The sequence below is a fragment of the Lepisosteus oculatus genome, chromosome 8, assembly GCF_040954835.1.
Source record: "Lepisosteus oculatus isolate fLepOcu1 chromosome 8, fLepOcu1.hap2, whole genome shotgun sequence".
NCBI lineage: Eukaryota > Metazoa > Chordata > Actinopteri > Semionotiformes > Lepisosteidae > Lepisosteus > Lepisosteus oculatus.
In genome coordinates this window covers 20,320,772-20,337,574 of record NC_090703.1, presented here as the reverse complement: position 1 = coordinate 20,337,574, position 16,803 = coordinate 20,320,772, and the positions used below count along the sequence as shown (strand labels likewise).

The following is a 16,803-nucleotide window of genomic DNA, read 5'->3' as shown; positions in this document are numbered from 1 at the left end:
TGCCCCAGGGTTCAGTCTTGGGCCCTTTGCTTTTTTTTTTATTTATATGCTTTCATTCAGTCAGATTATACACAAATACAGTATGGTCATCGGTTTCATTATTATGCAGATGATACTCAAATTTACAGTATGTTAAAATCTCTCCTCCCCCCCCAATATAAAATAATTTGTCTATGTAAAATTATTTACATTGGTTGACTATAAAGTATAAAGGCAGAGTGGTGGCACTGTGGTTAGGATCTGTGCCTGTGGCTGGAAGGTTGCAGGTTCAAATCCCATGGCCAGCAGAGAAAGCCTACTCCGTTGGACCAGCAACGGCCATAACCCCAACTGTTCCAGGGGTGCTGTATAAATGACTGACCCTGACACTCTATCCCCAAACTTCTCTCTCCCCACCTGTGTGTCCCTCATGGAGAGCAAGCTGGGGTATGCAAAAAGACAAATTCCTAATGCAGACTTTCAAAGACTGCTTTTTCTGTCACTGCTTCTGTAATTGAATGTTCTTTCCCTGCCTCTTGGAGAGACAAAGTCTTTGACCCTTTTCAAATAAATTGAAACTAATCTTTTTACACAGGTTTACTGTATGTCTAATTGCCTTACAGTTTATCCTGTATGTTATCGTGTCTCATTTTTCTTTTACATTGTTTCTCCTTTTCCTCTTTGTCATTCTAAATAGCATGTTTGAGTTTGGAAGGCACTTCATAAATATTATTCAACTAAGAAAAAAAAACTTAATTGTATAATTTCCATGGTTTAAATCAAAGCCAAAGTAAGGACGAATGATCAGTAATCAAAAGGTGGAATAAAAACCCATTGTTACTTTAGTAAAGTGAATCTACATTTGCATATATTAAAAGGGGTATATGGAGTCTTTTGTTTTAGCCTCCAACAACAACAGATACCCCAGAGGCAGACATCTAGACACATAAAGGTTACTTTATCACTTTCAAACTTTATTTTTTACAATTTGTACCGTGCTATTCAGACCGGTTGTGTTAGTGAACAAAGTCATTTTGAATACAGACCTAAAAATAAACTTTTATACAATCTTCCCAAACTTTCTATACTACAACACCTTTGTAGAAAGTTCTCTGTCTGTAACAACCATAGAATGATATACAGTATGTGCAATTAATGAAAAGGACACCAGACAGACCAGAGACGTCAAATTAAACCTTTAGTTCAGGACGTCCTGCGCTAAAATGGGTTATCAGTAGGACTGACAGATGTGCCAGAAAATAAATGTTCTATAAGGCAAATAATATTAGTCAAGAGCTTAAAAAATATTTTTTCAAAAGTGCAATAGATCCGTTAACACACCTTTCCTTAGAAGTTTAAATGTTTTACTTTTTTTACAAAGGCGAGATAGTCTAAAATCAAAAGCTTCTTTTTTGAGAGAGCTTTTTAAATAAATAAACTGTTTTCTTAAATTTTGTTGCTGCATTCCATTATTTCATGAGGCCAGTTCACCACTTGGAGTGTATAAACAGGGCTTCCCAGTCCTGCTCCTGGTGGTTCTAGAGTGTTCCTCTCAAACGGAGCTCATCAGTGCTCAAGCTTTGTACTGAACTAATGATTAAATAAGGCAGAATTGTTTTGTAACTTTCAGTTCTCAGACAGCTGGATATTGCACAGTTGCTACATTTCTATCACTTTAAGTAGGTATACAGTAGGTGTTTACAGTACAACCTTGATTTGAGTCTGGCATTTGATGAATGAGGCCACTGGGAGCTCTGTTGGAACAGGACACCAGCAGACACTGGGTTTCCACCCGACAGATGAACGATAACATACAAAAAAATCATGTAGAGAATAAAAGAAAATTCTGCACTGTACAATACAGAGCAGAGAAGCAGATTATTTTTGATAAAACATACACAACTATGCAGTATTCAACCAGACTGAATCATTACTAAAACACATTCAGGTTACATACATCTATTATATGTAATCCTAAAGCATGAAGGGTTCCAAGTAGAAGTTTCTTTTTTCACAATTAAAGAGAAAGAAAAAGATGGGGAAAAAATGGGTAACTCTGCATTGAACTATATAATTTGCTAATGGGAAAAGCAACCTAGCAGAAGAACCAGTGAGATTCAGGATTTGACATTGCAACTTAAAATATTTGTATAATTGAGATAAAACCAGGGGTAAAACCAAAATAGAGTACAGGGTTTGCAAGAAAGTAGCTGCAAGATTACCAGAAATTGAATACACCCCACACCTGCGTAGAAAAGGTGATATTTCCACACTGTTTATGTGCTACACTAAGAGCAACAAATTGCAAAAAAAACCTTCACTGTGCCATTTTAATAGTGCAAAAATTAATTCAAGGTTGTGTTTGCATTTGTTTCATCACGGAACACACCATGTAAACTAAAAAAAACAGGCTTTACACATTTAAACGTGAAACACTCTTGACACACTGGATGTTATCTTAGGATATTAGTACTGCAAACTGAAGACAGACTGATTTCTAGCAGCAGCTTCTGCAAGGTCCCCAAGCCTGCACTAATCCAGCAAGCTTGGGTTCACCCCTAATCACATTTTCTTCAAATTTGGGAACTTAACTTATTGATCAATTAAGCTGATTAATTTAATCGTTACCTTTTAAACATGATGGTGTGGGACTAACCACGAGCAGGGCTGCAGATACTTGTGGTAGCCATTTCTTCTACATTTATCTTCAGGCTTCAGGGGCAAGCTGATTGCTCAAGCAGTCCTTTCGAGTTAAGCTTGCTCACCTTAGAAAAGGTCTTATAAATTCTAATGTAACAGGGAACTGTGATTTTAAATTCGAAAGCTGTTTTGATTGATCATTAAATCCTTAACCACTGCAAGAGCATATTCAGGCAGACCTAGAAGTACATTTCAGATGAATGCTGTGCAACAAAAATCACATTTCACTCTCTTCACCAACAGATGGGGATTACCTGAGGTTATAAAACAATGACAGATTTTAAACAGGTTCTGGAACAAATATCTATTGATCAGCCTTCAAAAACACCTTGAGAAGTAAAAGAAGGGAACAGTCCATTTAAACAGAGTATTCTGAAGGACATCAAAAATGCCTGAAGAAGCCAACAAGAAATACATAACACAGCAATAGGGCTGATTAACATGGGTCCTTCAGCCCTTGGCTGAAGTCAGAATGTAACATTCCAGTGAAGATCTCAGTGCTCAAGACATGCAGGGCCTTCAGCGTATGCACAAAGCAGGCGGCGTAGCTTGGGCTTTACCAAAGAGAACGCCTCCATCCATCTCCTTTGAGGAAAACACATATTGGTAAAACGTATACGACTTCGTCCATAAAAACTATTCCAGTTAAAAAACCAAAGCAGTCGACCTCGCATCCCCATTCATCCGTAGCTCCGTGACTCCCGAACTGTCCCATGGGAGTTCCTCTCACAGGCGTGAGCGAGCGAGCGAGCGAGCAAGCGAGTTGGTTTTTGGGATGAGCTCGAATCCCTCGGCCGGCCCAGTCCCTGCCGACGCTCGGCCAATCCAGGGGCTGGAGTGAGTGCTGCCCCTACCACCCTCACAGCTCAGTAGGGCACAGGCTCCGGTCCTTGCAGCAGAAGTAATGGACTACAACGCCATTGGGGTACCGGGCAAACGCACTGTCACGAGAAACAGCGACAGACATGTTGAAGAGGAGGAATAATGACTCAATAAAATAAGAGCAATAGATGACAGATTTTTTGTTTGACATTTTTTATAAATACATTGTATTTATTAAACCATTATCTTTCTATGGAGAGCTGAGAGTTAGAGGTATCTTATTTCATTTCTCGTTTCAAATAATATGCACAGAAAAATGCCTGAGGGGAAATGCCATGGCTCTGTGTAGGCTTTTACACCACAGTACCCAATATGTGAAAAAACAACACATTTCCTGCTATATGATCTTATTGTCAGGGCTAAAATGTTGACCAGACCTAATTCCTTCTACATGAATAACTTGTTCATTAGTAAGCTGAAGAGGCAGGACCAAGTCTACTGCCGATTCACATAAATACCATGATCAAGTCATAGGAGATTTAAAAAAAAGCTTATTTCCCTCCAAGTGTAAACCATTTTAAAAGTAATATTTCTGTTGAAGTGTCTAACTTTTGAAATGTTTTTGATTGCTTAGAAAAATCAAATCACAGCCAGAAAATAGTAAATAGTGCCTGGCTAGTGGCACAGCCCACACTCCAGCTACTTTCCTTCAGATTTTGCTTTGGGAGTGGCAATGGTGGATTTCTAATTAAACATTATCTTTAGTCAAAACAAGAGGCTTTACAGTGTCAAGTACTGTACATTTCCAATAGGAAGGCTAATCTGTTACCTGGAGCGTCTGCAGGATTGACAGGACTTTTCAGGTTCTCAGGCAGTGGCCTTACCTGGAGATGGGTTCTTCTGACCAAGTTCGAAACCTACAGTTGGCCCTTATCTTAGCATGCCCAGCGGGTAACTAAAGAATCTCACGTGCTTGAAAAGTGAGGTGATTAACGTAATCAGCAAGGCTGGTAAGGGGAAAGGTCTCATCCTGCTCACCTATTCCCAATCTTCTTCTTGCAGACTCGGCAGGTCTTCTCCTCTGTAATGATGCACTTCACCTGCTGGTGGAAAATTCTCTCCTCCTTAACCTGAAGTCAAGCAGAAAGGCCAGTGAAAGGCATGCTGCACCACAGAAGGTGCTGTACAGAGCAAAAGTTAGTAATGTACTGAAGAATGGGATACAAGTTGAGGATCCAAAAAACCCGCAATTTAATTTTACTTTAGAACAGGTGTCAAATTACTATCCTTGTGGATTGAAAGGTTTGGTTTCCTTTGAGCTAAATTAATCTAATTACTTAATCTGTACATTTGGCATTGGCTCAAGATGGTGATTAATTCCCTGATGCCCTTGTCTGGTTGCAAGGTAAAATGTCTGTAACTGTTCTAACAGTCAAACTGGTAACACGGCTGAATGGAATAAAGCAGGAAGGCACTGTGGTCAAGGGGTCACAGAGGCGCCCCTACCCTGAGGAACTCTGCATGCAGCAGGCTCTTCAGGACCTGGTCGAAGCGTTTCTTCTTGGCGTTCTCTTCCAGGACGCTCTCCAGAAACACGCGGATCTCTCGGATCTGGGTGTTCGCCGGGAGCAGATTAATCGCCTGTTACAACGAGATCATCGCACACCATTCAGCTCCACAGCTTGCAGGCGATGCCAGCTGAAGACGCAGTTTGGAGTAAAAAAGGTAAATTTTGAAGGACAATGCAGAAGGTGAGACTGTGAAAATGCTGTGCGTCAACTGGATTCGTCTGGTCACATCACTGGTGTGCAGTCCAGCCTAGGTGAGACTGGATCTGACTGTTTTTTACATCTCTTTAAATCACCAAGAGCTGAAGAGCTTTGAGAAGTGTTTGACTGAACCTATTAAGCTAATGATTGGTTCAGTTAGGCCACTGACACACTATACTCATTTACAGAAAATAAGCAAAGCTGACCTCAGGCTACACAGGTGTAATGTGGGGTTTTACTTTTTGTAGATTAATTTTGACTGAAGGGTTAAGTCTGCACAGTCAGTCTTTAGCAAACCAAGAAAAACTAAGAGCAAACCAAGGAAATCTCTAAGACCTGAATTTCCAAACCAGTGCCTGAGCATAGTGTACAGGGACACTGTGCTCCAGGGGGCTCCATCCAACATCCTTGATCCTTAGACATGAAAACTCTATATGAATGTTAGAAATGAGTCTAGCTACACTTCTTGAGCAGGATGCCTCACTAGGTGTCAGAAACCCTTGCCTGGTCCCCCAGGTGCTCCCCTAGTCTCGGTACCTTAGTGGTGTTCAGCTTGCTGTGGTGAAGCTCCAGCACTTGCAGAGCTGCCTGCAGATTGGCCTGTGGCTCCAAAAGCTCCATTTTGATTGGTCCCAGGCAGTGCACGTCAGGTGGGGATAGGTACATTCGAAGCAGCGACAGATAGACCTAGACAGGAACAGCACACACGGCTTATTTTTCATACAATTTCCTCTCCCACGAAGATTTGTCACCAAGGTCTCTTTGCCTACAACACTGTTCCACTTCTCAAATGGCCAAAATTAGAAATGATCTCTTTACACCAGCCATGGACTTGCAAAGTCTCCTCAGGATTTCAGTGGTGAATTGCGGCCCCACCAAAATTAATATCCAATTAAGAAACAATGCTTTCACTTGTGGGAGAAAATGACAAGCAGATGTCAAGGCAAGATTACTGTACTGGTCTACCTTAACCCTACACTGCACATTACTGCAACATCAACAGTCAAGCAACCGGAGTGACCAGTTACAGAGATTCAATCTCTTGCCAAGCCCTCCTGGCAGTGGACACACTGAAAGCACAAATGTGAACAACATTTTAATATCTTAGGTTCTCCATTCTGCCTTTATCAAGACAAGTTAATCATAGGTCTTTCAAGTGGCTCATACAGTAGGGAGTCCCCAATGATCTCACCTTGCACTCAAAGGTCTGGGTCAAAGGTCAAAGGGATTCACCAAGGGTGGAGCACAACTGGCAAACCACCGCTGAGACACAACAGGTATTTGTCAGTCAGGCTTGCGTTGAAGAGAAGAGCTGTGCCTCCAGTTAACCCAAACTTTCTTGTTAGGGACTGAGGTGCTAACGGCATGTCAAACCACAACTGACCCGGCAGGTGGTGGCGTTCCTCATTCTCTCCTGAGCTGTATAGGAGTCCCATCTGGGGAGTAGTCTCAAAACAACTGGCAGTTTCAAATGGGGTGCAAAAAAATATCTTGAATGGCCTCAATTCATGTGCTGCTCTCGAGCAATACTCACGTCCTTGTTTCCATCAGTCACCCTGTCGTAATGCCGGTGGCAGTACCTAAGCGAGGAAGACAGCACTGGTATTAGTCACTGAGTCTCCAATCAAACTGGCAGGCAAACCTTCAACGAGCACTGTCAATCAGTTTTAATTAAACCGTGACAGAGGGTATTATCAAGCAGGCTGGAATCATCTGTAATGTAATTCCTTTAACTGAAGCCTTCCTATAGAGTCACTAAAGGCATGCACAACAAGATAGACCGTTCAGCTTTCAAATAAACAAAGAATATCACATCCCCTGCTGCTTTTTAAAAACCTCATCAACATCTACAAAACGAAAATCTCCTATTGTAAACCAATTTCTTACAGCAAATTGATTCAAAAGGGGAACAGCAAACCTTCTGTCTGAACTGAGTTAAAAACCTGGCTAGACTGTTAAAATGTACATCAACAATGTATTTTTGCCATTTCTGATATGGTGTTAAGGCACTTTCAAGGAGTATTTCCTTAAAAAGCAATCTGAACAAAGTCATTTAAAAATGAGAGGACTGGCTCTCCTTCATTTGCTATGCGAGTAAACGTTTCAAATCGCACGCCTTTTACATGATTCCCTGTTGCAGAAAAAGAAACTGAGTCAGGTTTTTCTTTAAATAGTATCTGAATGCCCTCCCCTCGTTTCCCAGTGAGTGGACATGAAACAGGTCACTCAGCTTTTCCACTGGTTGCTTCCACCATGGGCCATTGCAATGAATACGGAAAACCTTGGAACACACCAAGAAGCTTAAGGGACTAGCGTTAGTTGACTGCCAGCGTTCGGCAATGACACCACTGTCTGAGGATGCAATACGCAGCACAAAATGTTTCAGCACTGCGCTCCTGCACACTGCAGTGCATTTTAATTAGACTGCAGAGATCCTGCCTCATTAATCTACTGGCAATTCATAAACAAAGCATTGTTCGTCATGTTAAACTCTTCCCTTAAGATGTTTGTTTTCTCTCGGTCTCCCAAGACTTCTTCAGACTAAGGGATTATGTCTGCAAGCTCCCAGGACAAGTGGGCGCCATCAAAAAGGAACCTATTGCAATTTCAGCTGTAACTGCACAGAGTGAAAGGTATATAAGCAGGCTGTAGTCTTAGGTTTGATGAGGTACTCACTCCTCGGCCATGCGGATATCTTTGAGAATGTGCACGTAGATGAACAGGGCTTGCTCGTGTTTGCCCATGCGGCCCAGCAGCAGAGCTCGCTCCTCCAGCAGCCCTGCAAAGCAAGAACGTAAGAACTGATTACAGACAACAGGAAGCTATTCAGCCTAACTAGCCAGTTTGTAGTTAGTAATTACTAATTACTCCCACATTCGCATCCAGCTGTTTGTTAAAGAAACGGGGCATCAGCTTCAATATCATGGCTGAGCGGTCTGTTCCACTCTCCCACAACCATTTGTGTAAAGACATGCCTCCTGCTCTCAGTTTTAAATGTACTTCCATGTAGTTTCTACTTATGCCCTCCAGTTTACCCGTCACTGTTCATTCCGAACAAATACGCTGGGTTGACTTGGACTGAATATTTGTATCACGTCCCCTTGTACTACAAGTTGTAGTCGTCCCTGTTCAAGACTGAAAAGCTTAAGTTCTTTCAGCCCGTTCTTTGAGTGTGGGACGTTCCCCCCAACTCCCAGAATGCATCTGGCCGCTCTTGAAATGTGAAAGGCGAAAGGAAAAGAGCAACACAGGGATTTCACTGAAGAATTATAGCATTAAGTGCAAATGTTGCCAACAAACAACAGAAAGTCACACTGCCATGTGGCTATGTTGGAATGTTAATGCTTGTCTGACCTTTCCGGTAGACGACTCATGGATTTCGGGCAGTGCTTTCCAATTTACTAACAGGAGCCACAGTTAAAATAAGAAGACAGTGAATTACGGGAAAACTCGAAAGACCCGGGAACTGTTCCGAGGCCAGTGACACACAGAGCAGGCGGGATCACTGCCAGGTCAACGGATGGGGGGCGCTGAGCCGCGCGTGGAGCAGCCCTCACCATCAAAGGGGAAGTCACTGATGAGCCGCTCGGGTTCATAGCGCGTGGAGGACTCCAGGAACTTCAGCAGCTTGTTGCGAAATTCCCCCAGCTCCCCCTCCTCCTGGCCAGCAGGCACCGGGGTCTCATCTGGGGAAGAGACGGAGGGTCAGTACTCCCTACTGTCAAACTGGTGGACTGCACTGCACTGCATGAACATCATTCCCATTTATCTGTGTAAGGAGAGGTGTGGATCCTGTTTGGGTTTTTTTTCCCCATTTTAAAAGTTGAGTCATCTTCAGACACTAATCAACTGTAACATTTGGACAGATTTACCTCAGCATTCTGACTTCTGTTTTGAAAAGACCTCTCAAAACAAAAACTGTTGGGAAACGTCACCATTATATTTAACGCTTTTTCCACAATGTTCGGCAATGACACCAGTGTCTGAGAGCATTTATGCGCACTGAGACTATTGAAGGTTTCCCCGCGTCTACTAAAAAATCTTCTAAAGTCTGACTATCTAGTTAGTTTAGCACAGAAAAAGACTAAGTACAAACCTCTCACATAGGAACACAGAAAAGCTGTTGATTTGCTGAACTGCAGTAGGAGCATCCTAACCCAATATTCCCTGGAGGCCCCCCCCACCAAACACAGTGGCTGGTTGTTGCTCCAGCTGAATCCTCAGTTACACAACTCAATCCTCAACTGACCCAATAACAGAATTAATTTGAACTATTTGGCTGCTTTCTTAGACATGTTGGAGGTTGCCTTTAACTGCTGCCTTTCATTCTAACTTGCCTTCTAAAAACTTCAGACTTTTTGAGTAGCAGAACTCTTGCCAATATTCCAAATCGCAAAACTTTTTTCAGTTAAGGCTTCAACTCGGTAATGAGGCTCAGCAGGAATGAAACCCATCGGGTGTGTGAACCTCCGGGACCTGGATAGGGAAACCCTGCTCTGCATGACCAAATGGGTTAGATGAGCCATGTGGCTTCCTCTTGTTTACAACCTTTCTTATGTTCTTCTCAAGCACACAGGCTGTCCAGGAAGCGATCGGATTTCTGTCCTTACCCTCCGGCAGGGAGTTCAGGTATTCCTTCATCAAGGCCTGCACTCGCTCCAGGTACAGCTCGATCAGGCAGTTGTGGAATTCAGGCTCCTCCTCTTCCCACACAGAAATAATGTGCTCCTGCATGTGAAAGGGGAGACATTCAGAGACGGGAAAATCTTTATTCCAGGGCAGCACAGTGGTTAGCATTGCCGTCTCTCGGGTCCTGGTGGCGCTGGGTCCAATCCCAGGCTTGGGGTGCTATCTGCATGGTGCTTGTAAGTTCTCCCAGCATTCCCATGAGTTTCCTCTGGGTGCTCTAGTCCAGACACATACTGGTAGGTTACGTGGCTTCTGGGAAAACTGAACATGGTGTGTGTGTGTGTGTGTTTGTGTCTATATCTGCCCTGGGATGGACTAGCATCCCATCCAGGCTGTATCCTGCCTTGCACCTGCTGCATGCTGGGATAGGCTCCAGCACCCCTTGTGATGCTGTACTGGATAAAACAGTTAAAAAATGGATGGATGGAAACCTTTATTACACAAACAGAGCTGAGGCTCTTTTGGTACAGCAACAATCTGTGTTACCAAAGAAAAAGTCAAATCAGGTACTTCTGTATCATTGCAGTTTAGAATTCTAGTATTCTATTATTCATTAATACACCACTGTACCAGCACAGGGCTCCAACGTTATTTCCCTCTTTTGTTTATTTTAATATTGAAATGCTGCAATTAAACCAGCAATACCTGGCTTAGTACTTTGGTGCAAAGACAGTTATTCTACCTTTTTGCTTTGTTTCTTACTGTACACACATTGTTATTTTTAAATTACTTGAAAAATATATCTTTCTTACCTACTGTTTAACTTTGTTAAATTCCAAAGCATGATGGTCATTTAATAAACAGGGCAAGACGTCTTATTTCAATTCTATTCTGAATTAATAGAGGTTGAATATACCATATTTGTCCGTCTCCTCCACAGAAACGTCAACTTCAAATCAACCCTGGCACTACAGTGTACAGTGCTGCCAAAGACAACCCGGCTCGGAAGAACTGAAACCGATGCAGGGAGTCCTGTTTTGCAAACATATGGAGAATCCTAAGATCTACATGCAGTTAAACAGAATTTCCACACATATGAAAAGGTAAACACAAGGCACAGGAAAAATGACTTAACCAGACTCGCATGTGTCTTCCACTCTAAAGTTTCATTCCAGCACTGCTCAGTTTTTAAAATCAGGAACAACCGTTGCCAAAATGTAAATAAGCACAAGGGGTGCTGACAGGCTTCTTGCCGTCTCCTTGGTCTCACCAGATAGGGTATAGCAAGCTCTTTGAATCCCTCCTTCAGGAAGTTCAGGATCTTCTCTCTGGGCAGAGTCTCCACCTCTGTCAGGTCTTCGGTGAAGATCTGAGACAAAAACCAAGGCGCACGAATCACAGAGACAGTCAGAGGACGTGAAGACATCCCGAAAGGACTGCGCATTTCCATTACGCTCAGGCCTGGAAGGTCACAGATTACAGAGCACACTGCCACACTCAAAGGGAGAATTACAAAATAAAATCACAATGGCACTGTGTGCCATTGATCAACACAAACCACTCCATAATATCAAATTGAAAACAAAATTCTACAGATCCTCCTAAATTAATTAAAAATATAAAATGGAAAGTAACTGTTTGTGTAAGTATTCACCCTGTTTGAGTAGTAGAGGCACTTATTGCAAAAATTACAACCATGTGTCTTCTTGGATAAGTTTGTATCAGCTTTGCACATTTAGAAAAATCATTTTCACTTTTACACTTAAAAAGTGGTTTCTTTCATTCAACAGTAAAAACTGTTAAATACTTTATGATTCCATATTGAAACCCAATAAAATATAAAAAGGGGGATGAATACTTTTGATAGCCACTCTATGTAAAACCGATAAAGGAAAATAGCATATATATGGACTTAAGACAACTGCAGACATTCCAATGATTTTTATTAAAAATATGACTAGGCAATTTAAGGATGTTTAAATTGTTTAGCAAATTCTACTCCTCAAAAAATGAACGCAGAGTATGTACAGACCAAAATCCCATAAGAATTTTAAATTCTTAAGATTAAAATCACAGAAAAAGTCGCAATTTTTGCAATTTTACCTTTAAGCCATCCTCAGGGCAGTTTTTCAGCACCCAGGGAGAAAACTCAAAGATAATTCCAAGATTTTCCATCCCTGAGGAAAGAGAAAAATAGTCAGAGTTTAACAATAACAATATAAAATAACATAACAATTGGGTATTCTTAATCAGGTGAGCCGAACAAAAATATCCGGAGTAAATTCTAACTCCACAAAAATTCCCATTTAATTCCATTACTTCCTTTGTAATCACTCTTTATAATGAATCATCTGCTTTGTGAAATAATAATTGCTCACACTTATATAGCGCTTTTCTGGACACTCCACTCAAAGCGCTTTACAGGTAATGGGGACTCCACCAATGTGCAGCCCACACCTGGATGATGCGACGGCAGCCATAGTGTGCCAGAACGCTCACCACACATCAGCTATCAGTGAGGGAGAGCAGAGTAATGAAGCCAATTCATAGATGGGGATTATTAGGGGGCCATGATTGGTAAGGGCCAATGGGAAATTTGGCCAGGACACCAGGGTTACACCCCTACCCTTTTCGAGAAACTCCCTGGGATTTTTAATGACCACAGAGAGTCAGGACCTCAGTTTTACGTTTCATCCGAAGGACGGCGCCTGTTTACAGTATAGTGTCCCCGTCACTATACTGGGGCATTAGGACCCACAAAGACCGCAGGGTGAGCGCCCCCCTGCTGGCCCCACTAACACAGCTTCCAGAAGAAACCTTAGTTTTTCCCAGGAGGTCTCCCATCCAGGTACTGACCAGGCTCACACCTGCTTAGCTTCAGTGGGCTTCCAGTTGTGAGGTGCAGGGTGATATGGCTGCTGGGAAATGTTGATTCCACTGAGCTTCTCATGTAAACTAATAGTTTTAGAAGTCAAATCAATTAGATGAGCAATGATTTACTTTTCACACATTTAAAAAAAAAGAATTAAAGAGAAACAGCCAAGCAGAAACAAGCTTAGACCTAGGTGCTGGGCCAGTCAACAGCTTGGGGATGGTGGAGTGTGTAAAGATGGTTTTGTGATGTGACCACGCCAATCTACTGGGCAACTGCAGCCTTTCACCATCTCAAAGCCTTTTTATCACACACACGAACTCACTTAAACCATGGCTTCACACAGTGTAGAATGAATTTCGGTCCTCTAATTAAAGTAATCTCTGCTATTACACGAGTTTCCAAAACACGAATTGGCTCATATGTGATTGGTAAATAGGGGAAAGATGTCTGTATAATGCAAACCTCACGTTGGTTTATACGCGATTTCATCCCAGACGCGTTTATGTTTTGCGTCACGGATTAACACAACCGAACTTGGTGGTCCGCGGAAGAATACACATGATGCTCATACACATGATGTCCCACGTGCTTTGTTTTGGAAGTGCCAATTGGGAGGTGCTCCTCAATTGTCGTGCTATTTTCACTAAATCGTCTGCATTGCCGTAAAAATGAGTGGACAAGGTAACAAGAATGTGTCTAAGAAGCATGCTGGTGATAGGATTTCAGCTGGTGAACTTCACTTTTTTTCCCCCAGGTAAAGTCCAAAATTTACTGCAGTATTTCTTTATTTATTATGAATCTAAAATGTATTTCAATTGTGCTGACATTTTTATTAGGATAATTATTATATTTGGTAAAGCATTTGGTTAGGTTGAGTGGTCTGCCCCTAACCCTCTTTTTCCCCATAAGCCCTGTTATTTGTATTACATCCTTTAGTCCAAAACCTCCATTGAGGCAGCATTCCCACATGCCCATCCTCCCCCAGCAGAGATATGGAGCTCTGCTGATGAGGGCAGGTTCTTGCTACACTGGCAGGTGATTTGGCAAATATTGGCCTTCTTCATCCGACACATCGAATTCAGCCTGAGCAGAGAACTTAGTCTGGTTTATTTCTTTAAGATCTAGCAAAGCTTACCGAGTCTCTGGAGGTACTGCACTGTCCGCTCATGGCCCTTCAGGGGAGAGTTGGCCTTGGTGGACTGGTCCAGCAGCACCTGGAGGGCTGAGGGAGAGCCATCAGCTACCTGGCTTTCTACAACTGGAGGATTCCCTCTTGCATCCAACAGACCAACACACTCAAACAGTATGGAATAAGGCTGGGCCAGCGCTGCCTATACTGTACTCAGATAGGTGCAGGTATCAGACAGGCTAAGCTGAGGTGCTTCAGGGCAAAAAGGCTATGAGACCCTACAGAGGAATGTCAAGTACTTAGGTGCCCACCGGTTAACAAGTAATAAATGTTAAAGCTAGCAGGGTGCCCAGAAAGATTAGACAAGTCAGGACTGTGAACATTTAAAGGTAGTAGACTTCAGCGCTGTCCCCAGGAAGATGTTTCAGCAAGCTCATACATCACATATGGAGAAGGGAACATTCATATTTCACACACACAACACACAGATCATGATCAAACAAAATAAATGACCGAGAGCAGAACATTGCTATTGATCACCATGTTTGCCTCCTCCACTTTCTAGAGCACAGATCTGCTGTGTCTTAGCCCGTGGATAAGAAGGCCGTTGTCAAGTTCCAGACTGCTGAGCAGTAAGTCATTAATTCAACATGCATAATTCACCAATCCACTGAGCAACCACAGCCTGCAACCAATCCAAAGCCTTTTCAGTCACATGAACAGGGTTAAACAGCAGTTTCACACACCATTGACCGAATTTTGGTCCTGTCATTACATACTTCAGAAAAAAAATCTCCACTGAAGAAGCATTCCCATCCTTCTCTAGTGGAGATATGGAGTTCTGCTCATGAGGTCAGGATTTTGTTACACTGGTAAATACTAGCCTTCTTCATCGGATACATCTAATTCAGTCTGAGGCGATAATTTGGCCGGCTTAATTTCTTATTTTCCTTGTTTCCTGCTGCCCCTAAGTGCCACTAGAGAGAAAAGGTTATGAAGCTTGTGTCCAGGAGGAGGAAACTCCAGCAGATCACATCTTTAGCTGTACAGACTGGGCACCCTGGTGAACAGTGATCACTGCAGTGCAATCTCCCTTTACCACTGGTGGAGCAGCACAAAAATCCATATTAAAAAGCATGACAAAACTCTGGCGAAGCCTACCAACAAGGCTTTTGTTATCTATCCCAGTACATAAAAGAAAACAGCTGCACCAAGAGAGAAACCTGGCTTCATTAATGCCCTGCTCACACAGCAACGGCAGTCCCCCGAAAATTGCAATACCTTAAACTCATTACGCATCCTGAGCAGAGGCCAGCACGAGCTGTTCAGCAACAAAGCCATGAGATTGAACAGAGCGATCTCAATCCCTGGATTTCAGAGCATATTTTATTCCATAGAGGGATTTCTAACAGCTGTGCAACATTAAGGCCTATTTACAAGTTGTTTACAATCTGCTGGGAATAGAAAATGCTCGAATCTCCACAAGCCTTCCTTGTTCAGTGAGATTCCAAGCCGTGTCCAAGGCGAAATGACTAATTGAAGCCAGCAATGCCAAACGGGCTCACCTTTTTTGTGCAGCCCCTTCTTCTCATATAGGATGATGAGCTCACTGTACTTGTGGGCCTTCTTCAGCACGTACTCACTCTCCTCGATGTGGCAGTGGTTGTTCTCCAGCCGCAAGAGCGGCGCCACCAGGGCTACGTTGGTCTGGGGGAGGAGGAGTGTGCAGTTATTGTGAGCAGGAATCAAAAGCCACGTCAGTCCCTCTGGGCCTAGTGTGTCTCCTGTACACGCTCCCACGCAGCAGACAGGAGAGAGGACCTGTCGTTTTATGTTCCCTGTCTGAAATGCCTTGTCTTCTCGCATAACGCCGAGCCGCATCAGTTAATGGGCTGTAAGCCGTAATTAAAAGCCTTCTGGGATTTCCTGAATTTCTGTTTGTTTCACTCCCTCATCGAGACTCAGATCTGCACAGATAAAATATTCACAGCCGTGAGGCCTTCTAACCTCAAAGGCTAAATGCATGGAGGCTTAGAATGACCTTTTATTTTTCATTTTTCATTAGTCAATCAGAGCCATGTGGGCCTTCTTTAGCTCAGGGAGGGGGTAGGCATCAGTTTCCTACCTACCCGATTGCCGAAATAGCTCAGCTAATGCCTACACTTCCACCCGCATGGGAGAGAGGGAATGAAGGGTCCAAGTTATGTCGTTGTCTGGAGCCTTTCTTCAACTTCGCCCTGGATGAGGACCACACCGAGTGAAGGAATGAAATGAGGGTTTTGGCGGGCAGGAAGGGGGCCCTTACGTGCAGGTAGCACTTGAGCAGCGTGGTGTCGATGATCTGCAGCAGCTTCTTGCGGGACTTGATGGTGGGCGTGCCCTCCATGAGCGGGGAGGTGGTGGACGGGTCCGAGTCGTTGAGCTGCTTCACCAGGTGGCTCCGCTTCTGCAAGAGAGAACAGCCGCCTGGCAGGTGAGCTCTGGGTTCGGGGCGCGGCCTGCTGGCCACTGGCGTCGCATCACCACGAGCGGCTCCACAAGCCGCGCCAGGCATCGGAGATCATCTTCGTTTCCGATCAGCGCACGAGCATGGAGGGCATCAAGATTCATTATTCACCAGAGCTTTTAAAGTCACCACCTGGCCTTTAGAAGGTACAAACAGAAGGAGTTAATGGAATTGGATTGCTGTAGCATCCATCCATTTTCTAACCGCTTTACCTAATACAGAGCTGGAGCCTACCCTGGAAAGCAATGGGTACGAGGCAGGGTACACTCTAGACGGGATGCCAGTCCATCACAGGGCACACACAGATGCAGATTAGCACACACTCACAACAGGGTAAATTTTCCTAGAAGCCAATTAACCTACGTGCATGTGTTTAGATTGTGGGACAAAACCA

The 16,803-nt window shown here is 43.3% G+C and overlaps 1 protein-coding gene across 3 annotated transcripts in view; it reads right to left on the bottom strand.

Moving 5' to 3' along the window:
* Nucleotides 1-932: 932 nt before the first annotated feature.
* vps39 (VPS39 subunit of HOPS complex) overlaps nucleotides 933-16,803 on the bottom strand; it is a 28,063-nt gene continuing 12,192 nt past the window's right edge. For all 3 annotated transcript variants that reach the window (XM_006632589.3, XM_015350962.2, XM_015350960.2), the window contains exons 13-25: nucleotides 16,209-16,349; nucleotides 15,469-15,610; nucleotides 13,910-13,996; nucleotides 12,003-12,076; nucleotides 11,170-11,268; nucleotides 9,881-9,998; nucleotides 8,828-8,956; nucleotides 7,947-8,049; nucleotides 6,805-6,850; nucleotides 5,808-5,957; nucleotides 5,008-5,142; nucleotides 4,540-4,631; nucleotides 933-3,620 (exon numbers count right to left, since the gene is read on the bottom strand). In XM_006632589.3, the coding sequence (XP_006632652.1) occupies nucleotides 3,539-3,620; nucleotides 4,540-4,631; nucleotides 5,008-5,142; nucleotides 5,808-5,957; nucleotides 6,805-6,850; nucleotides 7,947-8,049; nucleotides 8,828-8,956; nucleotides 9,881-9,998; nucleotides 11,170-11,268; nucleotides 12,003-12,076; nucleotides 13,910-13,996; nucleotides 15,469-15,610; nucleotides 16,209-16,349 (1,398 nt within the window). In that variant the 3' untranslated portion in view covers nucleotides 933-3,538. The remainder of the gene's footprint in view (nucleotides 3,621-4,539; nucleotides 4,632-5,007; nucleotides 5,143-5,807; nucleotides 5,958-6,804; nucleotides 6,851-7,946; nucleotides 8,050-8,827; nucleotides 8,957-9,880; nucleotides 9,999-11,169; nucleotides 11,269-12,002; nucleotides 12,077-13,909; nucleotides 13,997-15,468; nucleotides 15,611-16,208; nucleotides 16,350-16,803) is intronic.